The sequence below is a fragment of the Artemia franciscana genome, unplaced genomic scaffold (assembly GCF_032884065.1).
Source record: "Artemia franciscana unplaced genomic scaffold, ASM3288406v1 PGA_scaffold_1180, whole genome shotgun sequence".
In the NCBI taxonomy this organism is placed as follows: domain Eukaryota; kingdom Metazoa; phylum Arthropoda; class Branchiopoda; order Anostraca; family Artemiidae; genus Artemia; species Artemia franciscana.
Genome location: NW_027062618.1, coordinates 1,001,356 through 1,028,235, shown reverse-complemented (window position 1 = coordinate 1,028,235; position 26,880 = coordinate 1,001,356). Strand labels below are relative to the sequence as shown.

The 26,880-nt window shown below is 39.0% G+C and overlaps 1 protein-coding gene across 1 annotated transcript in view; it reads left to right on the top strand.

The window, feature by feature from the left end:
• The window catches only part of LOC136041238 (ADP-ribosylhydrolase ARH3-like), a 63,453-nt gene that overhangs the window by 21,257 nt on the left and 15,316 nt on the right, over positions 1 to 26,880 (top strand). The window contains exon 2 of the mRNA XM_065725833.1: positions 13,807 to 13,906. Coding sequence (XP_065581905.1) covers positions 13,807 to 13,906 — 100 coding nt within the window. The remainder of the gene's footprint in view (positions 1 to 13,806; positions 13,907 to 26,880) is intronic.

The following is a 26,880-nucleotide window of genomic DNA, read 5'->3' as shown; positions in this document are numbered from 1 at the left end:
CGTACTTGATCAATTTCTCTCTCAGAAGGGTGCTTTCCCAGAACGGCTAAAGAAAGCTAGAATTTTTCCTTTGCACAAAGAAAGGTCTCAAGCCAATCCTACGAATTATAGACCTATTTCCATTCTTTCAGTTTTTCAAAGGTTTTTGAAAAACCCATGCAGCAGCAGCTACTCCAGTTTCTGGAGAAAAAAGGGTTTCTTAACACTCATCAGTTTGGGTTTAGACCGGGACACTCCACCCAAGATGCACTAACGGCTTTGAGTTTATGGATCAACAAAGTTCCGGATTCTGGCCTTCTACCTGCAGCGGTCCTGATTCATATCAGAAAAGCATTTGATAGTATGTACCACCATGTTCTCCTCGGGAAACTGGAGCACATGGGAATAAGAGGTGAAACTCTGGATTGGTTCAGATCGTACTTGAGGTTGTACTTGAGGGATTGCTGGATTTATTTGGGAGGGAGAAGAGCCAGGAAATAATCTATTTGTCAATTGTGGTGTTCCCCAAGGGTTAGTATTAGGACCACTACTATTCCTGATTCATGTCAACGATCTGAGTAGTGTATTAAATCCGACACGCACTATTCTTCGCTGCTGTAAGCTATGTCATGATGAAGCATCTTTTCAGCCTGTAGAGGGGTTGCTAAGTATAACATCTTGAAAAACCACTTCTTTAATCAAGATCAAAACTTCAGATCAATCAGTTATAAAAAGGAATGTTTAGAACTCAGGTAAATTAATCACAAGAACATTTTGATTTTAAAGCACAACCTAAAGCTAACTCTTCTTCCTGCTCGTCTTCGTTATCATCCTCATCCTGTCTTGCTGCAGTGTTAGCACATAACGCCCCTTTATACTCCCCGCAGGCAAAGCTCCAGGGCAAACCGTTCCGACGGTAGTTGCATCTGAACCACTCGCACCCGCTGCTGCACTGGCACCGCACCATCTTCAGCAGGTTCTCCGGTGCTGGTGAAGCATCAGTCATTATGGGAAGATACATATTCCGTGACGAAGAGAGGTGCCAACCCCACTCTTCAGGCTTCCGCCAATCGGACGTGTCTTGCCACTTCATTATTTGCAAATAGCACCTGTAAAAATGGTACTTTGCCGCAGCTAAAGTTGGCGGAAGCCGCTCTGCCTGAACGAAAGCAATCGCACTCGCAACCCGCATTGTAAATTGTCGTACCCGAACATCGTTCAGGGTCTTCTCATTGCTTTTTCCTTCGTAGATGCGGAGCAAAGCTTTCTCTCCAGCTACTGCGATCTCCTGGTGTTTGGATCTTGGTGTCATGACGGTTTTGCAAGCATCTTTAAAAATCCCATCTATAAGTGACGAGGAAACCCCTGCTGGTTTCCCTACGCCACGAAGTCTAGATGTTGTATCGCAGCCAGACATTGCGTGGCAAACGAGCAGATTTTCTGCTGCTTCGGTTCCTAGTTTGTTCTTAATCCCTTTTATGTCGTACACTCGTTGGTTATTTCCATGTGTGTCTGTCTGCATAAAGATAAATTACATGCGTCAAGCTTGGCATAAGACAGCAGAAGGACTAATAGGTCGGTATCATTCGCAATCAAAGTGGTCGACGAAGTTTCAGCGCAACTGACTGCAGTTTGTACAACTAAGACATCGGCATCATCCTGAGCGTGTAGAACTTTGCATCCTGAGTTCGCTAGCCTCTCAGCAAGTAGGTTGATGAAGCGTTGTTTGTATTTGTGATTCCTCAGAAATTCTTCCTTAATTTTGACAATCTTCATGTTAGGAGAGAATTGAATGATTGGACACGACAAGTCTTTGGTTCTCTTCAGTTGTGTGCAGTTTTTTGTCGTTGGTGTATCAGTGTAAGAGTAAAAAACTACCGTTTTCTGGCCGAAATGTCTTGTGACATAATCTACGTAAGATCTTGCCACCTCAGAGTATGTGGATCCGGCAGTCCACGGGATTTTGTGGACTAGCCAGCCACCGTCCAAGACTCTCTGGAAGGTTGGCAATGTTACTGGACCATCGAGCCCCTCAATTTTCATCAGTGCATTTGTTAGAGAGGCTTTGTTGGCTGTCCTCATCACCTCAAACGAACTAAAGAGCGATGGTGAAAAACTACAGAGATCGAACGACAGAACCTCGTTCAAGTCAGTACCACTGGTGCTAGCCACTGCGGCAAGACGTTGGGAAATTAGAGCTGGGTTGACCATTACCCTCTCGCTATCTATCACCACGGATGACCTCTCAGCCATAGTTACAGCTTTCTCCATTCTCCTGAACACATATTTGTCAATGTCTTTCGCTTCCATATCCTTCAGAATGGTTTCTCCCACAGATTTGGCATCTTCTGCGTTTACAGATGATGAAGCACGGACACCAGTAACCACGCCCAACGGCTCTGAATCCTGCCTGAAGGGTTTTAGGGGCTCAGTGTATCGGACTATCTTTTCAATGTCCGCCAGATCTCTAGGTCTCCTCGAAGATATCGCTTCTGCGTAATTTTCAACAGTCAACTCCGCGAGGCCAGTCAGGTTCTGCATGCGGTCGTTAACGAGGACCAAAGTAGGCATAGCAGATGTCCAAATTGTCTGCTGCAATTCAGTCGTGCCTCTACCTCTCGTCAGACCGCCACTCGTCACACTTCTCATTGACATCTGTTCGATCACCAAATCAGGAGAAAGTGCCACCCAGTAGTTTTCAGTTCTTCAGATGAACAAGTACTCCTGTAAGGTTCTGTACTGCTCTGGGTTTTCTTTCCTCAACTGAAACATGGACTGCACGAAATCCAAGTAGACTTCGTGTAAAGATTGTGTCCAGAAGCAGCAAAGTAAGGAAGCATTTCCAAAAACGACTGTAGATAAAGCTCAAGGTTGCCACCTCGCTCAGCTCTCAGGTTCTTTCCCAGGATTCCAAGTAGGTCCAGATACTGAAACCAAAGACGGGTAGTTCTGGACTCAGATAATCGTTCTTTTGCACTTTGAACTATTTCATAGATAAGCTCTGCTGCTTCCGACACCTGCGCTTTGTCGATGTTATCTCCTTCAAGGAGCTACTCGTACGCCTGTTTTGCCTCTTCAAGGAGTTCTGGTAGCATGTCATTGCCATCAAACGCTCCGCTGTCCAGTTCTGATGATAAAAGGTTCGCATAAAGGGCTACCTCCAACAGACCATGGCCTCGCACAGCACGAGAGACAGCTTTACCTTGTAACATACTACGCACAGTGTTAGGCGCGTATACTTGACTTAGGATTTCCAAAAGTCCCGAGTCAGCCATAAGGAAGCCAATGGCTCCTAGGAAACTTATGCGTGTATGAAATCTACCTAGGACAACAATAGCATTTCTTAAAGCACTTGTGGCAGGCTCTGCATCGACAATACACTTCGCCTTCCAGTAAAGTGGTTGGTCAAAGGTAATGACTAGAGTTTTTCCAGCTCGACTATCGCGCTGTTTAGCATGCATAAGTATTGACCACATAAAGGCCGACCAGCTCATGTATGAGTTTTTGAAAAAGCCAGAGATGTGCCAGAGCGTTTCACCTTTCCATTCATTGTCATGAGTGTCACCAGTGTTTGTCAAGCAAGCAAAAGTCCTTGGTTACGACTTGGTGGGTTTTTGGTAGGTGTAGAACGGCACGGTGCCGATTGACTTCATCGCATCTCCACTTACTTCTTTTCTTGGCACTGAAAGCTCCGTTGCCGGCAACTCAGGTGTAGACACTTCAATAAGTCCCATTCCATGAAAGGTATTCAGGCCGTCGATAGTAGTAATATCATGATCGACGTTGTCTCCTACATACTGAAAAAATGTGCTTTCTCTTCGGACTCTTCCAACAACGTTTGATTTACTGCTGCACATCTCTCAAATTTTTTTTACCTCTGAGTACGAAGAGCAGAAGCCAAGATTGTGCAGTATGTCAATTAAAAATCGGGATGAGAAATGGTGATGCAGCTGTGAAGCCAGTCCTATTTGTACAGGAGACATTAAACCACGTGGTCTGCATGCCTGCATTATAGCCTGTCTGATAGAAGATATTAGACGAGGCGTGTCGACCCCTATCGATAAAAGCAGTAGACAAAGAGATGGGCACACGAAGTTCAAATACTTCTCTACTGTCGATATCTCGTTAAGAGATTCTTAGGAATCCTTCCTTGTCGTAATGGATTTGATTTCACTTCTTATTATCTTTCCAACGACTTTGATGAGCTAATCTCTTTCTCCGTTTTCACTATCTGCTTTTTCCTCTTGGTGAAATTCTCGTAATATTCTGTCGACCGTATCTCTAAATGTTACGAGTGTCTTTCCCATTTGAATCGGACACAACCACTTGTTCGCCATACTCACTGATTAGCAAATCCTTGGCTTGACGAAAGCTGTAGGCCAAACTATCACAGTCAGTTTCAGAGAGAATATGAACCATCTTTCTTAAATGATCGTCAGAGGTACAGGTTCTTCGCTGTTGGCATAGCACCGAAGTGCTTCTTCGAGAGCGGCTTTCCTTTAACTATCGCACGGTCTTCCCTTCAGTTTCTTTGGTGGAGGCACGTCACACTTCTTCTTGACCACATAATTTTTGTGGAATCTCTTCTCCTGTCCTGAATGTTACTGAGCATATTTGATGATAAACGGCATCCTCTGCATGAAGGTTAGAAGTTTTTGAATTTATCCGACCAAGCACTGTCATGGCCCACTGATCGTTCCTGTTCTTACACATTTCACTTATCGAGTAGTCAAAACTATGAGTTCGTACTGCATAATCTTCAGCGATTCATGACTTGTGATCTTGCATAATTTCACTGGTTGACCACAGAATAGGCAGTTCTTCGAAAAAGCAAAGCGTGGAGCTGTAGATCTAATCGGGGGGGGGGGGGCTGCAACCGGTTCTTTCTGCTCAAGTTTTCTTTGAGCGTTCTTTTCTCTGTCAATCCGACGTCTGTCACAGAAGTTACGACGACACGCGGTGTGGGCTTCATTTTCAGTCGTCACAGCTATGCTACTACCTCTTTCTTTGCTTGCATTATTTACGGCATCGGCTCCTTTCTCGGATAATATGGCAGTGTTTTCACCGGGTTTGATGCTGCTTTGGCATATCGGGCAGACCATGTTCTCTTCATTGACGGTTTTAGAAGAAAAAGAGACTGATTATTTCATACAACTTGTTTGTTCAGTAAATCCAGGCACAATCCAATCGGAATTCAACCCATCGCCACCTAGAAGAACGAATTCAGCTTGAATGATACACAGTAGATAGCATTGCACAAATGAAGTTGAAAAGCAGAAATGGATATCTGCTCTTTTCCAAAATCAGAAGCATAATCTTAAACTCTATCTCACTAAATACTTCTAATCAACGCTCGCGGATCCCAATTTATTGTTTTGTCTTTTCTTTTCGGAAGTAAATAAAACGGCACAAACCTTGTATATAGCTCTGAACATGCTAATCATCTAGCAAGTACTATGTTAGATGGCTCCACTGATTAGATCACCTAAAGAATGACACTAAGGAATGGAAACCGCAAACTGGAGGGGGAGTCTGGAATGATGGTTTGAAATTAGACTGTTCGAGACTCATATTCTAAGGCGCCATTTCTTGCTTGATAGGAAATGGTGAATCAATCGACAAATGATTAAAATAACTAGTTCACGTAGGTCAACTTTCACAGCCGATTTAGGTAAGATGAAGTACTTGACCAGGTAAAATCAAGTTTTTAACTTCATTTTCGAATTCGCCGCCATTGATTCCAAAGGAAACCGCCAAATAATGCAACAACCTCTTAATTTCGAGTTTTGCCCCCCTTCCCGCCCTTTAAGGGTGGAAATGGGCATTAGGGTATGGAAAAAAAGAAAATTTGAATTCAGATTTGGAGTCGGCATACTTGATTTGATAGGAAACGACTATTTAAACTCAAAACTATTTATAAACACAAAAGTCAGATTTTCCCCCTCATTTTTCCCCTCAAGGCCAAATTTGGGATACTTGTGCAAGGGGGATTCGGGGGGATTTTTTTTTTGTGTGTGATTAAACTGATTTTCTGAACATTTTGGTGTAAAAAAAAAATTCTGTTGCAATTTGCCCTAGGTTTGACCATTTTTTTTCGTATCTTTCCTCCACTATTACTTGTGTAAGTTTATGGAATCTGTTCCCAGAAGAGCTGAGAGGTAGAGGCTCCCTCCCGTCATTTAAAAAAAGAGTAAAAAATCATTTATTAGCATTGGAAAAGACTAGTTAAATAATTGTTAATAAAATGATTCTTATATAAAGTTTTAAATATAAGTTTCGAGTTTTAATTTCGAGTTTTACCCCCCTTCCCGCCCTTTAAGGGTGGAAATGGGCATTAGGGTATGGAAAAAAGGAAAATTTGAATTCAGATTTGGAGTCGGCATACTTGATTTGATAGGAAACGACTATTTAAACTCAAAACTATTTATAAACACAAAAGTCAGATTTTCCCCCTCATTTTTCCTCTCAAGGCCAAATTTGGGATACTTGTGCAAGGGGGATTCGGGGGGATTTTTTTTTTGTGTGTGATTAAACTGATTTTCTGAACATTTTGGTGTAAAAAAAAAATTCTGTTGCAATTTCCCCTAGGTTTGACCTTTTTTTTTCGTATCTTTCCTCCACTATTACTTGTGTAAGTTTATGGAATCTGTTCCCAGAAGAGCTGAGAGGTAGAGGCTCCCTCCCGTCATTTAAAAAAAGAGTAAAAAATCATTTATTAGCATTGGAAAAGACTAGTTAAATAATTGTTAATAAAATGATTCTTATATAAAGTTTTAAATATAAATAGATAAAAATAAAGTTTTTTTTTTATAATGATGTGGTGGTTTCTCCTGGGGCAAATCGCAGGAGGATAATTGGTAGTTATGTTGGATCAATGAGAGGTAAGGTTGTTTCTGAGAGTAGAAGCAGTGACCACGCTGCGTATTATGTTTAAAAGGTAACGATTGACAATCTTGGCGTCTGGGAATGAACTGAGTATTGTTGTTATGTGTAATTTATTTTTTGGATTGATAATAAACCCCATTGAACATGCGCATAGAGTGTTTTGATTTTGTTCGAATTCTCCCTCAATATTCTGTCAAACTTTCACCTTCGTAGGTGTAGCCTTAATTGTACTAATCTCATAATAGTAGTGGTAGTAGTAGGAACAGTAGTAGCAGCAATGTTAATAGCAGTAGTAGCACGCAGATTTCGCCTTTTGTTCAACTGAATCCCACCGGGCATCCCGCTCGTGATGCCCTGAAGCTTCCTCTTGGTCCGGTAAGCCGTTCCAAAAATATTACTGATAATCTGTATACACATAGTATGTTGTGATTTAGTTCAACTTTCCCCTCAACGTTTCCTCAAATATTTCTTTTCAATGTTCTTAGCCTTAGTAGTACTCTCTGCATATGTAGTAATTTTAGTGGTAATAGTACTAGTACTGGTAGCTGTAGAAGTGGCAATAGTTGTAGTAGTAGTACCGTTCAAATATGGCCTTTTTGGTCAATTGATCATCTTTCTTATCATTTCCTGAAAGCTCCAAATTAGTGTACTCAGCCCTTCCCGAGTTACATCCTTCTGACAACCATACACACATAGCATGTTTTGACTTAGTTCAACACTCCCCTCAACATTACCTGAAAGATTCATCTCAATAGAAGTCAAAAAACATCATCCTTTTTCTCGATAATGTATACTATAAGTAAACAATAAATAAATTGCCCAACTTACAACCATTGCTCTGAGGCCTGGTGGTGGGGGTGGTTGACATCCCCAAAGGCATAATTACTGAACTTTTTAACAATGCTGAACAATTGAAGTCACAAAATTTTTTTTTGATGTTTGTGTTGGGAAATGATGGGCGGGGAGGGGGAGTTGGTTGCTCTCAAGTCGCTCTGACTCTTAAAAAGGGTTGTGTGAACCCTGGAAAAATTGTTATATGTTCTTTGTACTGTTTTAAACAGAATGGCCATCGCACAATTTCAGATACGTTTGGTGAAAAGAGATATATTTGGGGAGGGGGGGGGGCTAGTTGACCTGGTCACTTTTGAGTCTTAAAAGAGAAGTATAACTTTCAATTTCAACCGAATGAGCTACCACTAAAGTTTTTACAATCATCCCTTCCTTAAGAACCGTAAATGATTCAGTAGTATAATTTACAACCCTCGCCAGCAGTCCTTGGTGGTTTATATCCACCCCCAAAAGCCTTGTTATGATATCTTTGGACTATTTTAAATAAAAGGACTGTTTCAAAATTTCTGTTGGATGCTGCTCAGGAAAACACGACGTTTGTGTCTGTGTGTGTATGGGGGGGGGGGTAGCTGTGCTCTGTTCCCTTTAAAAAGGACACTCGAATTTCTGATTACCAATCCAATGGGTCCCCTCCAGAGCATATGCGACCACCCTTTCTGTAAAAACCTCATATGCTCCCTGGGCATCACTTACAACCCTTTCCCTGAGAGCTTTGAGGGAGGTAGTGTACTCCTCACAGACATACTTTCCGGATTCTTCAACTGCAGCGAACAAAATTGCTATTTTCAATTTTGATTGGAGGTGTTTGGCGAAACGATGGACCTGGGGGCTGGTTGCTCTTAGGTCGCTTTTGACTCTTAAAAAAGGCACTATAACTTCCAATTTCAAGCCAACTGATCCCCATCTGAAACTTATACGACCGCCCATTCCATCAAAAACCTCATATGCTCCCAGGGCCTAACTTACAACCCTATCCCCAGGGCTCTGGGGGGTTATGTCACCCCTAGAGGTACTGTCTTATGTTCTTTGAACTATTTTGTATAAAATCGCTATCATAAAATTTCAATCAGATGCGTTTGGTGAAAAGAATTATCGGGGGTGGTCTAGTCACCCTTCATCACTTTTGAATCTTAAAAAGGAACTGGAACTTCCAATTTTTAATCAAATGAGACTCTTGTAAAGTTAAACAACGATCTTTTCAGTAAAAACCTTAAATGCTTCCGAGGCTTAACTTACAACCATCGGTCCCAGGCTCTGGTGTTTTTTTGTTTTGTTTTTTCAACCACAAATCCTTGTTATATGATCTTTTTTCTATTTTGAATAAAGCGACTGTCTCAAAATTTCTATTGGATGCATTTCGGCAAAGCACGATGTGTCTGTGTGTGTGTGGGGGGGGGGGGGGGGTACCGGCCCTCTGATCACTTTTACTCTTAAAAAGGGCATTAGAAATTTTGATTACCAATCCAATGAGTCCCCTCTGCAATATACACGGCCACATTTTCCATAAAAAAACAACAACCTTATATGCCCCGGGGCATAACTCACAACCCTCGCCCTGCTGTGGGGGCTAGGGTGTCTTCCTTGAAGTCGTAAATTCCGGACCCTTCAACTACGATGAAGAAAATTGCTCCCTTCAAGTTTTGATTCCATATCTTTGGGTAAATTATGGGTATGGAGAGGGGTCTGGTTGCTCGCAAATCACTTTTGAATTTTTAAAAGGGCACTATAACTTTCCATCTCAAATCAAATGAGCCATAACTGAAGTTTATATGACCATCCATTCCATAAAAACCTAATATGCCCCCAGGGCATGACTTACAACGTTATCTCAAAAGCACTGAGGGGTTGTGTCAATCCTAGAAGCATTGTTCTTTCGGCTATTTTGAACAAAATTTCTATCTCACAATTTCAATCGGATTTCCTTGGTGAAAAGAGGGGTAGTTGCCCTCCATCACTTTTTACTCTTAAAAAGGAACTAGAACTTCCAATTTACAACGAAATGAGTCCTCTAAAGTTTATAATCCATCCCTTCCATTTAAACTTTAAATGCCCCTGGGTTATAACTTACAACCCTCACCCTCAGGCTTTGGGGGTTATTTTCAACCCAAAAAGCTTTGTTTTACGATATTTTGATTATTTTCAATAAAATGGCTCTCAAAATTTCTATTTGATGGATTTCTGGAAAATACGACGTGTGTGTATGTATGTGGGGAGGGGTAGCTGTCCTCTGATCACTTTGAATCGTAAAAAGGACATTAGAGCTTCTGATTACCAATTCAGTGAGCGCCCTCCGAAGTTTATAGGATCACGCCTTCCATTAAAAAACCTTATAGAGCCCAAGGGCAAAACTTACAGCCCTTGCCCTAAGGGCTATGGGGAGGCTATCATCCTCAAAGACATATTTTCCGGAGTTTTAGACTACATTTAACAAAATGGTTATCTCAAAATTTTAATTTGATGTGTTACAGCTTATTATTCATGAAATTGATGTGAGTTGGTTTGACCTGAAAAATGAAATTTTGCATTCTGAAAAGTCTTGTACCAAAATTGTTTGGGAAAAACATGCCAAAAGTTTACCTTTTTTACTGCTGAAATAATTGAAAGAAAACCTCAGAAACTTATCAAGTATTCAAAACTTTTCCTAACTATGCAATTAACCGAATCAAGGAGTTAAAGAGACAGTGTGAGGAAAAACTGGCTTAGGATGTTAGGGAAAACCCTTAATTTTTTTGGTTTCATGTTTCTCAAGAATGTAGCAGCCGACTACAGTCTCTGATATCCTGGATAATAGTCAACTTGTTCCTGATTCTGAGCTGAAAGTTGAAATTTTCAAACCAACATTCCTCATCTCTTTTTTCCCCTCTAATTCCAGTACTGTTTTCCCCTGCCTCGTGGCTGGTTCAGACTGCATTCGTCCTCTTATCCTTCATGAATGTCAAACGATCTTGTTTCAGCCCTTCTTTGCTATTCAACATACCATTGAATCTTTTTAGACTATCTCTGGATTGGAAAACTATCCATATCATTTCTATCATAGGTAGCGCAACAGCGCTGCCCTTTTTAATAGTTGAAACTGATTGGAGGGCAGCCAGCCCCCTTCCCACGCCCATTTATTCCCCAATCACATTCAATCAAAATTTTGAAATATCCATTTTGTTCAATTTAGCTGAAGGTTCTGGAAATTATGGATTGAGGATGACACCCCCCCCAGCCCTCAAGGCAAGTTTTTTAAGCTATGCCCCGGGGGCATATAAGGCTTTTACAGAGAGGGTGGTCATATAAACTTTGAAGGGGGCTCATTGGATTGGAAATCAGAAGCTCTACTGCCCTTTTTAAGAGTAAAAGTGATTGGAGGGCAGATACCCCCCCCCCCCCCTCACTCGTATCTTCACGAAATGTATCTGATAGAAATTTTTATATAGCAATTTGTTCATGAAATAGTCCAAAGATCACATAACAAGGTCTTTCGGGTTGACACAATCCCCCTGAGTCTGGGGGAAAGGGTTGTTAGTTGTGCCTCTGGTTCATAAAAAGTTTTTATAGAATGATCATTCAATTGGAAATCTTCAGTTCTAGTTCCTTCTCAAGAGTCAAAAGGGATGGAGAGCAACTAGCCCTCTCCCCTTCCTAACATCCTCTTTTCCCCCAACGCATCCAATCTGAATTGTGAAAATGTCATTTTGTTCATAATAGTCCAAACAGTATATAAGAATATCTCAAGGATATGCATAACCTCCCAGAGCCTAAGGGCAAGGAGTAAGTGATATCCTGGGGCATATAAGGTATTTATGGAACGGGTGGTCGTATACACTTCAAATTGGATGGGTCTTATTTTATTGGAAGTTGGAACTTCTAGTGCCTTTTTTAAGAGTCAAAAGTGAAAAGAGGGTAACTTGTCCCTCCCTAAGTCTATCATTCCTCAAAACATATCTGATCAAAATCTTAAGAGAGCTATTTTATTCAGCATTGTTGAAAGATCCAGCAATTATGTCTTTGGGACTGTTAATCCCTGCACAGTACTCAGCGCAATTCGTTTATTATTTACATACAGTCTAAGTTATTGAGAAAGGCATGCATTTTGAAGTTTACTTTCCAAAAAGATGGAAGGCATTCAGGTGAGCCTTTCAGAGTATGTTGAGTAGAGTGTTGAACTAAATCAAAACACGTTGGATGTTCTATGGATTATCAAAAGGGCGTAACTCAGGAATGTTGGAGTATGTTAATTTGGAACTTTCCGGAAATGATCAGGGAGATGATCAAAAAGGCAATGTTTGCATGCTATCGCCACTATTGCAACTACCACTACCACTACTACTATGACACAACTCAATTTACAATATGAGTACAAATTTGAACTAAATCAAAAGACACTGGGTGCAAGTACACTGTCAACAGAGCGTATCTCAAGAATTTATTTGGGTATTAAGTTGGTATTTTCAGAAAATGTTCAAAGGGGAAGATCATCTAACCGAACTGCAAAAGCACTGAGATAAAAATTTCAAGAGGTATATGAACATGCACGTTATCAAAAGAACATATCGGCAATGTTGTTGTAATATCTAGTAGAGATTGAACTGACCAAAAGACAATAAGTTAATACTACTGTTGCCGCTAGGACTACTGCTATTAATATTAATACTACATCTAGTAATACCAGTACTACTACTGAGACTACTATTACAACCATGCTTAATGGTATGAAGATGAAACGTACAAGGAATTTTGAGGGAGAAAATTGAACCCACTGAGAATGAACTAAAATTCCGTACCCATGCTAAGAAGTCTGCAGCTGGTGCTAGTTCAACTTTGGGGCTGGTTAAGTTCAGCATTTTCACTTGTTCCTCAAAAGTCATCAGTCTTCTGAAGAACAGACTTGTTCATCCCAATCTTGAAGTTGCAATGTCTCGAGCCTCTCTGAATTTTAAAAAACACATAAAAAATTGGAAGATGAGCAAAGATGTGTCGCCAAAGTGATATCTAGCATTCGGCCTATCCTGCAGGCTTTCCTACCCTGCAAGATTAGCTGAGCTGAACCACCCAACACTTGTATACATGAGGAACGGAGGTGATGCCATTCTAACCTATGAGTTAATGAATGGTAATACTCTACCGAAATTCTTTTGTATTGTAAATCCTAATCCAAAAACTAAAGGTCATCAGCTGAAACGTGTTAAGGAGTTCACCCTATTTAGAGTCCGCGCTCTATGTTGACGATCCCTCCAGAATCGTCAACAGTTAGAACAATATATCTGAAGATACAGTTAGCGTGGAATCTGTTGAAATTTTAAACGAAGGCTGTAGATTGAGTGGTTCTTAAGGGAGTGTAAACTCAGCAAGTGGACTGTCAACAAGTTGATTAAAGTCAACAAGTTGAGTTTAATCATACAACAGCACCTGGTCACTAAACTACAATTAAACAACTTCAAAATTCAACTTTGCATCTTCACAAGGTAAAATCCTTAGATTGGTAGTTTCCAATCAAGAAATTGAAGTAAAATCAGGTTGCATTTTCATTATCCTTGGTACCAAAAAGTATAGGCAACTTTGTCTAATTTTACTGTATTATTACACTGACAAAGGTCAAGAAATGCTAAACACTATATGGCGTTTGTAGTATTATCCTGTAAAATTAGCGTAATCAATGTAATTGGCAAACAGGTGTAGTAATAAGTGTCTGATCTAAGTACATGAAAAAAAAAAAAATTAAAAAAATAATGATGAAGATTGAGAAAAAAGCCAAAAAAAGAACGCTATATGGCGTTGGTGTTTTTTTTTTTTTTTTTTTTTTTTTTTTTTTTTTTTTTTTTTTTTTTTTTTTTTTTTTTTTTTTTGATGCCAGTACCAGTTTCTACTCCGATCAGCTTTCTGTGCTCTTTTATTTGGATATAAACTTATATGTGTCTTAACTTTTCCTCTATAATGAGCGAAGAATCTGACTTAATATTTATAAAGTCATCAATCAGGTTATTCTAAAAGAAGAAGAATTTTGACTTACATTTTGTTTCAATAAAATTAAAAAAAGCAAGTAAAATATAATAGTCTGGTAAGTGTTAATTATCGTCTCTAAAATTTACAATTATTTTTTTGTCTTAGTTCCATACAAGCCATACACAGATGATACAGCTATGACCAAAAATGTTGTTCGATCATTGCTGGAATGCAAAGGATATAATCCCAAGGATATGGCCGTGAGGTTTGTTATTAATTATTTCTTAAGTGTACAATCGTCCCATTCAGGGTCATTCCAGTGGTTGGTGGCATCCAGGGAAAACTTGTTTATGTCCCCTTCGACTCACATGTAAACAAAAAGGTCTCAGAAGCCCCAGCCATGGCTCCTCCTCCAGCCATGTCCCCCATGGCAGCTTGCCTTGCTCGTCCCAACCCCTCAATCTAGCCTTTGACCAATCCTGACCATAATGTAGGATAGTATAAATAAATTATTTACAGGAGAGAGGTTTGGGATAAAAAAAAATTATTGGTCTCCAGTTGTCCGAATAAAACGGGAGAGAGAAAGAGGTAACGTTTATTTATCTTTTCTTCAGGGACACACAATTGAAACAGTAATTTTTTTATTTTTATAATTCCTGGCTTTATTATTTTACATGAAATACATCTAAGTTAAGGTTGAATTCCAGAGAGCTAGAACCTACTGTTGGAAACAATGCTCTAGTGCTGCCTACTGCTGCCTAACGTAAAGGGACATAAGGGTTCAGTATAGTATTTTTTTTTTTGCAAAGCCATTTCATATGGAAGGGATGACCATAGAAAAATTTTGTATTTGGCTCATACTAGCGGAAATTGAATTTTCGTGCTGCATTTAAGATTCTAAAGTGGTTACACGACAACCATAATCCCGTGCTGTTTTTACCTTCTCTATCCCCTTGTCAAACATTGATTGAAATCTCGAAATAAGAAGGTTTTTTTCAAAGTTGTCTAAAGGTCAAACAACTACACCTCTGGGGATGAACTGATCCCCCACTCCCCCTGAGGCAAGGGCTTTAAATTAGGCAAATTACCTGCTGTTTATGTACAGTGTCTGTTTTTAGGAAACGGGATAAGTTTGAGCCTAGGTTCCCATTAAGGCTTAGGGTGTTGAGGTGAAACCTTGCTGAGGAAACCACTATGTGCCTAATGATTTCTGAAAAGGAATATCAATAATATCTGAGGGTATTAGGTTGGAACTTTCAGGGTGTGTTTAGGGGGGATGCTAAAAAGTGATCGGAGGGCAATGACTCTTGCCCTTCTCCCCCCCCCCTTCTCCCTCAGCACCAATTAATATTTCGGGGTAGCTTTTCTATCAAAACAGTCAGAAGTCCAAATAACAACACCTCCATGGATAAAGTTACCTCCTACATCCCTCAGAGCAAGCATTGTAAACCATGCAATTCGCCCATTGTTCACATATAGGATTTATAGTTGAGAAAGGGGGAATATTTGATCATGGGGGGGGGACAGGTCCGAAAACGCTAAGGCTATTAAGATAAATCTTTAAGGAATATTGAACTGAATCAGTGCCTTCAAGCGTGGGGACGTGCTGCTTGGACATCAGAATGTCTGATCGATAAAACCTTTATTGAAATGTTGCTTCCAGCAAAAAGCGTCTGAAGAAACAGTTCTAAGTGGTCTGGCACATAATTGTTCAGCTCAACTACAGATGATCTGTGTTCGAGGATTGGGAAGGTCTCTTTTTGCGAGTGGAGTTTCTCAATATCCCTCTTAATTAGTTCAGCAGCTGCAAGAGTTATTCTGAGTTTTTCTCCTTCGTTGCTTTCTTCTCTTCTCAGTTTCGAAGCATTCATGAAGTATGCGAAAAGTATTCTTACTAGAAGTGACAGTGTCGAATTTTCTGTCAATATCGGCAAAGACAAGCACATATCTGAATTCTTTTTGCAGCTATTTCTTCATATACCTTGTGCGGCTCAAGCCCATCTTATGTACAACCATTAGCGATTTTTTTTTTTTGAAACAGCTGTTTTTAAGTTGTAAAAACTATGATAAATCATTCAGTTCGTTAGATTTATTAATTTGGTAATACAAAACACTTGTTAGATGACTTAAGGTTAATTCAGTTTGATAAATATCAGCTCAATAATAATGAAAATTTGCAAACATTAACTAAGAATCAACTGATCGGAAAGACGATTAAAAATTAAATTTATGTTTCTAATCAAATGGGGAAAAGAATAATTGAATTTGTTCACCAATAGTGATAACTGAAGTTATTCATCTGAAAATAGTCACCACTGCACGAGCAGATCGTATTGCAACCGAATTTAACATACCTAGTATAATCTAACATAAGAACTTGAAGTGAAGAAAGATTACAAGTAAATTTCATATCAAGATGGAGTGAAGAAAATAAAATTCCCGTTTGGGGCTACTAGTCACTTAACATAACAGAAGAAACAGATTTCGTCAACCGTAAAATATGAATTTTTCTGTTCCAAAGATGTGTTAGCAAAAAGGAAATGAGTGGAAACTGTTTCGCTTTGATTTGAAGAACAAAAAGGAGATGGATTATTAAAGAATGTAGAAAAAAACGAAAGAAGAGGCTGTTATTTTAGAATTGTAGCGACTGAAGCGAGCAAACTGAAAAAAATAAAACACAGTAGGTAACCGTTGGAAGCTGTTTCGCTTTGATTTGAAGAAGAAAAAAAAAAGACTGATTATTAAAGTATATATATAAAGAAAAACGAAAGAAGAAGCAGTTATTTTAGAATTATAGCGACTGAAGCGAGCAAACTGAAAAAAACTAAACAATAGGTAGCCGTTGGAAGCCGTTTCGCTTTGATTTGGAAAAGAATATATAAAGAAAAACGAAAGAAGATGCTGTTATTTTAGAATTATAGCGACTGAAGCGAGCAAAATGAAAAGAAAAACACAACAGGTACACAAATCAATAACAACAAAAGGAAAAGTAGATTTGAATGGAGTTATAGTTATAATATGAACCATTTAGCAAAGCTAATAATGATTAGTGACCAAGTACTGTAAAATCTTTGATTGGTAAAAAAAAACTTTGACTTAATTTGACATATGTCTCCTGCCGGGCGTGGCTCAGCGTAGAGAGTGTCAGCCTCCTTCAACTGGTGCGATCAGCAGCTAACGCTGGTGTATCGTGGATATCGATGCCTGCCACCTTCAAGTATTTTGAAAGACTATCGGACCATCGATGTTTCGGTCTGCCGCGGGGTCGTTTCCAGCCGGCTTCTGCGGGGTTAAAGTCCAGCACGATTTTTGCTGGTAGGTGTGACGGCATTCTAAGAAGATGATTGTACCATTGTAGAGTGCGCTCTGCAGTTTGGATGGACAACAGTGGCTGCTGCGTTGTCTGTAGTAACTTATTGTTGCTGACGAAGTCGAGCCATCTCAGGTCTTCTATCCTCCGAAGGCCTTTCGTCTGGAACACGTCTACAGTCTTGAGAACTGTCATTGTGGCCGACCAGATTTCTGTTCCATAAAGAATTACAGACCCGACCTGAGCGTTGAAGATTCCCAGCTTCGTCTTTCGACTAATACTTGGTTTCCGCCATAGGTGGCGATTTAACCTCCCAATAACAGCAGATGCCTTGGCCATTCTTGCTTGTAGTTCAGAGAGAAGCAAGCCGTCAGCAGCAATGATAGAGCCCAAGTACGTGAACTGCTGAACCACGTCGACAGTCCAAGCTATTTCTATTATATGGTGTTCAAAAGAATCAATAATAATCGACGAATGTCGATTACTTTATTGTTCAGTTGACCCTGTGGGTAAAATAATCTTTTTTATCAGTTTTTTTCCTTTCGCTTTTCAGAGTGAAGTTTCAAAAGGTGCTTACAAGTTGAATGATAATGTCTAAAACTAAATGAAGTCCGAGATCAATATCATCACAAAGCTTAAAGCACCAAAGACAGTGAAAATAGATATAATTGTTTGAATCAGTTTAGTGGAAACTTTCAAAAACATATATTGTCTTTAAAAAATTTTGAAAAATCAATAGATTAGGTTTTAATGAAAAAAAAAAAAACACCCGTGTGTGAAGTTCTTGTTAGTGAAGTTCTATGAGAAACACTAAAAACTTTTTTGTGTTATGACCAATGGTCTGCGTTGCGCACGTATCGATCTCCTTATTCACTGCCTCCTGCCGGAAGTAGTATCAGGCAAGCTAAAAAAAGAAAGATGAGTTATAAAATGAAGAAAATCTGAAAAGATACGGCACCAAACGGCTAAAGAAGGTGTGACTTTCCTTTGAAGTTGTAGGCTATTGTCATTGGGAGTTAATAGGTTTTTAATGGTGTATTTTTGTGGACAGAAAGTGGGTCAGGTACAACTGAATCTAATAGAATTGCGCTTTTAACTCTCCATGTGCTGATAATGTTGTAAACAAGTTTCTTAAATATGGCGGCTATGAGGTTAGAAATAAGTTGCTGAAGATTATGAATATAATTCTTGAAAAAGGGGAAGCATTTGAGAATTTTAAGAATACCCTAATTGAACCCCTGTATAAGAAAGGTGATAAGAGTGAGTGTGATAATTATAGAGATATAAGCCTGGTTTCTGTAGGTAGCAAACAAATTAGTATGATGACACTTTATGTACCTAGAGATGTTGTAGAAAAAGCTGTAAGAAAAGAACAGTGTGGTTTTAAAAACGGTAGAGGATTCGTCAAAAAAAATTTACTATGTATTAATAATTGAAAAGTATCTGAGTCATTAAATACCTTTAGTCCATAGTTCTGTAGGTTATGAGCAGGCGTTTGATTCAGCTGATAGAAGAGCTTTAGTGAAGGTCTTATCCTTGTATTGTATACCAGACAAATACCTTGAAATGGTTAGTGCTATTTACAAGAATAACACTTCTGCGGTTAAGGTAGGAAACTAGGTTAGTCGTTAGTTTCGTATTAAATCAGGAGCTAAGGAGGGTTATGTTATATCTCATTTATATGGATCATTTTGTGGACATTTTCTCAAAGACCTCAGGGAAGAAAATAAGAGAACACGGAATCGAATGGTGAAGAAAAACTTTCCTGAACCTAGATTATGTTGTTGATTTAAGCATCCTACATGAAAGTCTGAGCAAAATCAATGAACTTGTAGATTTTTGTGAGTTCTGTGTGCTAGAATAGGTTTGAAAATTAATTGTAAAAATACTGTTAAGAGGCTAAGGCTAAGAATAAGTGAAGATGAAAATGTGACGTTGGTAACGAAAAGATCCATCAAGTGGACAGCTTCACTAAACTTGGTAGTATTATTAGTAAAGACGATAAGTACCAGAAAATGTTAAAAGCAGAATAGCCAAGAATAAGGGCGTTTTATTTTCACAGTTAAAAAATGTCTGGAAGAATAGGAAGATAAATCCATGGACCAAGATTAAAATATTGGAAGCTACAGTAAAGAGAGTGGTCAAATATGTTTCTGTAGCTTGGACTCTCCAGAAAACTGAGGAATATTACCTAGATGTTTTTCAAAGAAATTGCCTTCCGGATTGTTTATAGTATCCGACTGACTGACCACACATCAAATAGAATGCTGTACGAAAACTGTGGTTCAATCCCACTTTCTAGGGCTATAATGAGAGAAACTTTGAGATGGCTATGGTACGTTCTGCAATGACGGCGGCTGACAAATTGCCAAAGAGTGTCCTTTTGGCCAACCGTCTAGGACTAAACGAATAGCAGGTCGTCCACGATTGAGGCAAAGAAACATTTAAGTAAAATGAGAACTTCCTAGGAGGATGTTAAAAGGGAAGGACTTAAATAGATTGGAATAGTGCTGCGGGTAAGTTATTAGTAGTAGTAGTAGTAATAGACTGAAGATAGATACTAGGAGGAAAATCTACCTTTGTTTTCTGTTTTTTAGTGTTTTTTTTTTTTTTAGTTTAAGGGTTTGTTTGCTAAAAATGTCAATGAAATTTTACTTTGATTTGTTGTTGTATGGGTTGATGTTTAGTCTAGGTTTTTTATGGCACTTGATATCTACCAAGTGCCATACAGCGATCGCAAATTCTGTCGGCCTGTCTGTCCGTCTGTCGATCTGTCTGTCCCGGTTTTGCTACTTTAGGCACTTCCAGGCAAGCTAGGACAATGAAATTTGGCAGGCGCATCAGGAACCAGGCTAGATTAAATTAAAAATTGTTGTTTCTCCGATTCGACCGTCCATGGCGGAGTGGGGAGACGGTTAAATCGGAAAAATTAGAAAATGAGGTATTTTTAACTTAGATCTGGTGACAGTGGGGGGGGGGTTGGGGGAGGGGGCCTAAAATCTTGGAAAATGCTTAGAGTGGAGAGATCGGGATGAAACTTGGTGGGAAAAATAAGCACAAGTCCTAGATACGTGATTGACATAACCGGGATGGATCCGCTCTCTTTAGGGTAGTTGGGGGGGAGGGTTAATTCTGAAAAATTAGAAAAAATGAGGTATGTTTAACTTACGAACGGGTGATCGGATCTCAATGAAATGTGATATTTAGAAGGATATCATGTCTCAAAGCTCTCATTTTAAATCCCAACCGGATCTGGTGACATTGGGAAGAGTTGGGGGGGGGGGACCTAAAATCTTGGAAAACGCTTAGAGTGGAGGGATCGGGATGGAACTTGGTGGGAAAAATAAGCAGAAGTTCTAGATACGTGATTGACATAATCGGAACGGATCTGTGGTATTTGGGGGAGTTGGGGGAGGGTTAATTCTGAAAAACTAGAAAAAATGAATTATTTTTAACTTACGAAGGAGTGATCGAATCTTCATGAAACTTCATATTTAGAAGGACCTCGTAACTCATATCTCTTATTTTGAATCCCAACTGGATCCAGTGTCATTGGGGGGGGGGTGTCAGCTGGGGGAAGACCGGAAATCTTAGAAAATACTTAAAGCGGAGAGATCAGGATGAAACTGGGTGGAAAGAATAAAAACAAGTCCAAGATACGTGACTGACATAACCGGAATGGATCTGCTCTCTTTGCCAGAGTTGGGGGGGGAATAATTCGGAAAAATTATTTGTGCTTATGAGAACTTCCGAGTGGGGGGACGGTTAAATCGGAAAAATTGGAAAATGAGGTACTTTTAACTTACGAACGGGTGACCAGATCTTGATGATATTTAATATTTAAAAGGATATTGTGCTTTAGAGCTCTTATTTTAAATTCTGACCAGATCTCATGACATTGAGGGGAGTTGGAGGGGGAAACCGGAATTCTTGGAAAACGTGAAAATTGTGGTATCTTTATCTTACGAATAGGTGATTAGATATTAATAAAACTTGATATATAGAAGGATCTTATGTCTCAGATGCTCCATTTTTGACTCGAATTGGATCCAGGGATATAGGGGGTCGGAGGGGGGAAACAGAAATCTTGGAAAAAGCTTAGAGTGGAGAGGTCGGGATAAAACTTGATGAGAAGAATAAGCACAAGTTCTAGATACGTGATTGATATAATTGGAATGGATCCGTTCTCTTTGGAGGAGTTTGGGGGGGGGTTAATTTGGAAAAATTAGAAAAAATGAGGTATTTTTAACTTAAGAACAGGTGACCGGATCTTAATGAAATTTGATATTTCGAAGGATCTCATGTCTCAGAGCTCTTATGGAATTGTTATTTGAATATTATTCAAATCCTGACCAGATCTGTTGACATTGGGAGGAGTTGGGGGGGGGAAATCGGAAATCTTGGAAAACGCTTAGAGTGGAGAAATCGGGATGAAACTTGGTGGGTAGTAGATGCAAATATCGTAGATACGTGATTGACGTAACTGTACTGGATTCGCTCTCTTTGGGGGAGTTAGGGGGTGGGGTTCAGTGCTTTGGCGAGTTTGGTGCTTCTGGACGTGCTAAGACGATGGAAATTCGTAGGCGTGTCAGGGAGCTGCACAAATTGACTTGATAAAGTCGTTTTCCCTGATTCCACCATTTGGGGGGCTGAAGGGAGAGGAAAAATTAGAAAAAATGAGGTATTTATAACTTACGAGTGGGTGATCGGATCTTAATGAATTTTGATATTTAGAAGGACATCGTGACTCAGACCTCTTATTTTAAATCCTGACCGGCATTAAGCCTCTGATTTTCCTTTTAAATCAATCTATGGATTCTTAAAATTTTGTTAGAGCTCATACCATATGAGCTCTTGGCTCTTCTGGCCTCGTTACAAGTGCCATATGAGCTCTTAGCTCCTGTTGTTTACTGAAGATTCTTTCATTTTTTGAGAAACCCTTATACCATGTTGTTTTGGGTGTAGCATCAATGTATGTCCCCTTTTTACCCTAAGCAAAGATGTGTTATGCCTCTTTTAATCCAAACATAGAAACTTAAACGAGGTATGGGGGCAAAAGAAGATCCCTGAAAATACATGTTGGCTTATACCCAAAATTAAAAGCAGTATTTGTGTTTGATATTACCAGAGTCATATTTGAGCCATAAATGTCAGTAAAAATAAGCCATGATTTATAAATGACGTAGATTTTTTCTTGATTTAAGTGTCACACTTGTACTACAAAAATGAAAAACAAAAATAGTAACAAAGCAGTTTGAAAAGTAGTCAGTTTGTAGGTGAAAGTAGAAGTGTAGTAGAAGTAGAAGGTGTAGTAAAAAGGCAGAATAAGTTTGTTGGTATACACTCATTTGCAGGCCTGTATTTACCAATAGTCCCGGGCCTAGGGGCGTACAATGGCAAGGGGTGTAATAAATTATCATTGAGTAATTTGTTTTTTCTTAAGAAAACTGGACTAATGTGAGTTATCGGCAAAGTGACAGGTCCGCTCCACCGTCGCGCTGCTGATTCACGAAAAAACAGTTTGAGACAACACTGTATATCCGTGGCCACTAGTAAAGTATCATGTGTTTTCCAGTAATGGCAGCTGAGAGTTTGGTATTACCTCTCTCTTTCATTACTTTTGGTTCATCACTTGTGTTCTGCTCAGTGCTTCCACTATCCCTGAATTCTTTAGGATTTCCCCGAAAATCTTGCAGAAACGGAGCTAGATTTTATGGTGTACCCAAAATTCATAAACCAGATATACCCCTTAGACCTATTATTTCAACAGTAGGTTCAGCTACACAGAAGTTGGAAAGGTATTTGGCTGGTATTTTAGTATCCATAACCCTGAGCAGCAAGCACACAATAAGAAATACCATAGAAGTAGTTGATAGTTGGTTATGAATTCTTTAGACTGAGCGAGTTTAAGGAAATTCCAAAGTGTTGTTTTAAGTGCCGATCGCCCCATCACTTCCAGTCTTCTTGTCCCAGTCCTGCGCCCAAATGTGCTCGTTGTGCCGGCCCTCATATTAGTACGAAAGAAAATCCATGCAATGCCTCACCAAAATGTGCCAATTGCAATGGTGAACACGTGTCCTTTAGCATGTCATGCTCCGTTCTCCGTAGTTTTGCAAGTCATCAAACCTCTAAATGACTTTACAAATTTTAATCATATGGCACAATATCAATGGCACAAAAAATAAAGATGCTTATATTGACGATCTGTACGGGAACTTCGACGTTATCTGCCTGCAAGAAACCTTGTTAACCGCCTCTAGCAGAAAGTTCCTTCATCGAAGCTCTGTTCATTCGGTTTTTACTTCTGATGCAGTTACCACGCGTGGCCGCCCTTCTGGAGGTCTGGCCTGTATTTTTAAAAAAAAGTATCGATGTTTTGAACCCATCCCTTATTTATTCGGATAAGCACATTCTTGCTGTTAGAATAAATAGTACTGTGTTTGCTAATGTTTATCTTCCATATAAAAATAATACAGTGGAGTCAATAAATAGATTTGCTATTACATGCAAGTCTTTAAGTCAGTGATGAATCTTGTCAAGGAAAATAAACTTAATTTTATAGTTCTTGGTGACTTTAATACGGTTTTGGATGAACAAAGTTATCGATCCCGAGAAATATTGGAGTGCATGCCCCCTTACGTGATTCTGAAGAAAGATTTATCATACTCCTACATCCATCAGTCTGGTAGTGTTTCTAAGATTGATCATATAATCAGTTCGTCACAGCTAGAATTCTCGATTATTCATGTTGTTATTGAGACTGATGATATTGACAATCTATCGCTTTCATTTACTGCTAAACTGAAACGTAACCTTTGCAATGTTGCCCCTATTGGGAATTCTAAATGGTTTAAATGTAGTAATTGGAAAAGAGCCGATATTGCTTTATATATATTGTCTTTATCTACATTGCTTAATTGTATTCGTGTGCCTTATCATCTACTCCAATTGCAAGTAAAGGGTAGTAAGCGTGATCTTGATAGATATTATGATGATATAATTAGATGTATGAAAGAAGCTGAAAAAATTGCGGTTCCCGAAGATCGTATTTGTATAAAAACGCGGAAATCTATATGGGCTGCCGATCCTGAATTAAAGAATTATAAAAATAAGGCAAAACTTTGGCTTCGAATTTGGGTTGATTGTGGTAGACCCACAACGGGGTTTGTTGCGCATATAAAGCAGAAAACAAAGCATGATTATAAAAAGTACCTTAAATCCAATCGTTATAAGGGTATGGAATTTCCAGCCTCTAAAAAGGATTGGTCTAAATTGATCAATTCTGAGAAGTTGGATAAAAGTAATCTTTTTAATAGTGATTCGATTTCTAGTTCAGCTTGGTATGTTTACTATTCGGGAATTTTTTCCAAAATTAATTTTTTCGTGCAGTCTCATTATTCTCGGTTACTTTATAAAATTCTTCCGCCTTCGCTTCATCAAGGCCATATTATTCCAGTATCAATAACTGCTGTTGAAAATGCAATTAAGCAACTGAAATCTTCATCCATTGATATTGATGGTATTAGTGTAAATAATATAAATCCAAAGTGTGTTGTTCTTTTATTTCATTTGCAGTTGTTGTTCAAAATGTGTTCAACACCTTCTGTGGTTCCGGATAGCTTTCTTTGTGGAACTGTCACCTCAATTCTAAAGTGGGGAAAACTCCCTTCTCAATGTTCATCTTATCGCCCTATAACCACTACGTGTAACTTGAGTAAAATCCTTGAATATATTTTAATTCCTCATTTAAATGAAAATATAAATTTCGGGTCGAATCAATTTGGGTTTCAATCTGGTATTGGTTGTCAACATGCACACCGTGTTCTTTCATCCGCCCTTAAGAATAGCATGGCTGAGGGGTCGCCACTTTATATATGTACTTTGGACCTTTCTAAAGCTTTTGACAATGTAGTTCACAGTCAAGCTATTTTTTCCCTTTTTAATAATGATGTAAATCTTTCAGTCATTTTTCTTCTTCGTTCTTGGTATGAGAATTCTTTCCTCCGATTTAATAAATCTGGATCTCCGTTTGTCCGTTTATGTCGGGGTGTCAAGCAGGGAGGAGTTTTATCACCTAGTATATTCAAAATGTGCATTTCTGGTATTTTAGATGAAATTAGATCAAATTATTTTATTGGACTCTCAGATGTTTCTTATCTTGCTTATGCGGATGACCTTCTACTTTTGTGTAAAAATAAGCAAGGTCTCTCGTTTATGGTCTCAAAAGTTTCACGTCTATTTTCTAAAATTGGTCTTTCTCTTAATGTTGAGAAATGTGAATGTCTAGTTTTAATGGTCCGACTTCCTCTAATGCTCCCTTAGCTTGTCGCGGTTTTTCTATACCATTTGTTTCCGCCTTTCGGTGGTTGGGTATTACTGTTACGAATTCAATTTCTTGCCTACGGCAGTGCACTGTTCGTGATGTTCAAAAGAAATTTCAAATGGGCTATTCTAAGATAGTTGCTAATCGAGGGTAGTATAATAGACGTGCACTCGGTAGACTATATGCTACATTCTGTGATCATTCTGTCCTTTATCTTTCTGGTCTTTATCCCCTTCTAAAGAAAAAAGAGGCTAATCAGATTCGGTCTTTTTATTTCAGATATTGTAAATTTTTATTTATCTCCCCCCTTGGTATAGCAATGGGAAGATAATTCGTAAATTCGATGTCCCTGATATAAGTGCAAAGTTGGCCCTCCTGCATATAAGGTTGTCGGAATCAGCTTTTTATCGTTTATCGCCTCATCATCCTTTGGTCCATCTGTTCGGTTAATCTCATTGTAGCGTAGTGTTTTTTCTATTTGTAGTGTATTTTATTTGCAGTGTATTTCATTTTTTTTTTCTTTTTGTTACTCCGCAAGTGCTATAACTTGTTATGATGTGGGTAATAAATAAATTATTATTATAGGCTAAATAGCATCAACATTGGGGAGAATACCACAATGTGCTGTTTTGATGTTGTATCTTTGTTTACCAGCATACCCTTGCCCCGTCTTATACCAGCTTTACTATCAGCTTTAGAAAAGGATGGTTCCTGGAGAGAACTGACTTGCTTGGACTCCACAGAAATCATTATTCTTACGTCTTTATGTCTCAGCAATGCTTACTTTACTTTCAGGCATCAAACTTATAAACAGATTTGGGGCATACCAATGGGATCAGCCTTGGCACCAGTTCTCAGTGATGTGTTTCTACAGCATATTGAAACTAATATCTTCAAGCAGGACTTCAAGGATCTCCAACTCTACATGAGATATGTAGACGATTGCTTAATAATTTGGAATGGGGCACAAGACAAATTAAGATCCTTTCTTAATATTTTTAACCAACAGGACTCAGATATTAAGTTCACCATTGAACTTGAAATTAACCACAATTTACCCTTCTTAGATGTTCTCGTTACAAAACGAGAAACTAGGTTGGAGTTGAGCGTGTATAGAAAGCCAACTTATAGTGATAGATATCTGAGATATGACTCCTATAACCACCCTATAGTCAAAAATTCTGTAGTCAGATTTATCAACATTGGTTGATAGAGCATTTCTGGTGTGCTCCTCTGATTTTGAGCTGAAGTCTGAACTTGATTATATAAGAGATGTTGTGATAGGTAACGGATACTCCCAAAAAGTCATTGACAAGGTTATTTCCAGGAGAAAGATGAGGGGAATTACCAAGAATTTTGCTCCTTAGATTGAAGATGATAAACCGTTTTTGTCATTACCTTATATCAAGGGTATTACTGACATTTTAAGCTCCTAACTCACTAAGCTTGGCTTTAAGGTGTTTTTTTCCTCTGGAAGGACTATCTCCTCCTTCTTGAACAAAGGCAAGGATAAGATTGCTTCAGATCCACCAGGGGTATATGAGATTCCTTGCAGCTGTGGTGATACCTATATAGGTCGTACCATGAGACCTCTACATCACCGATT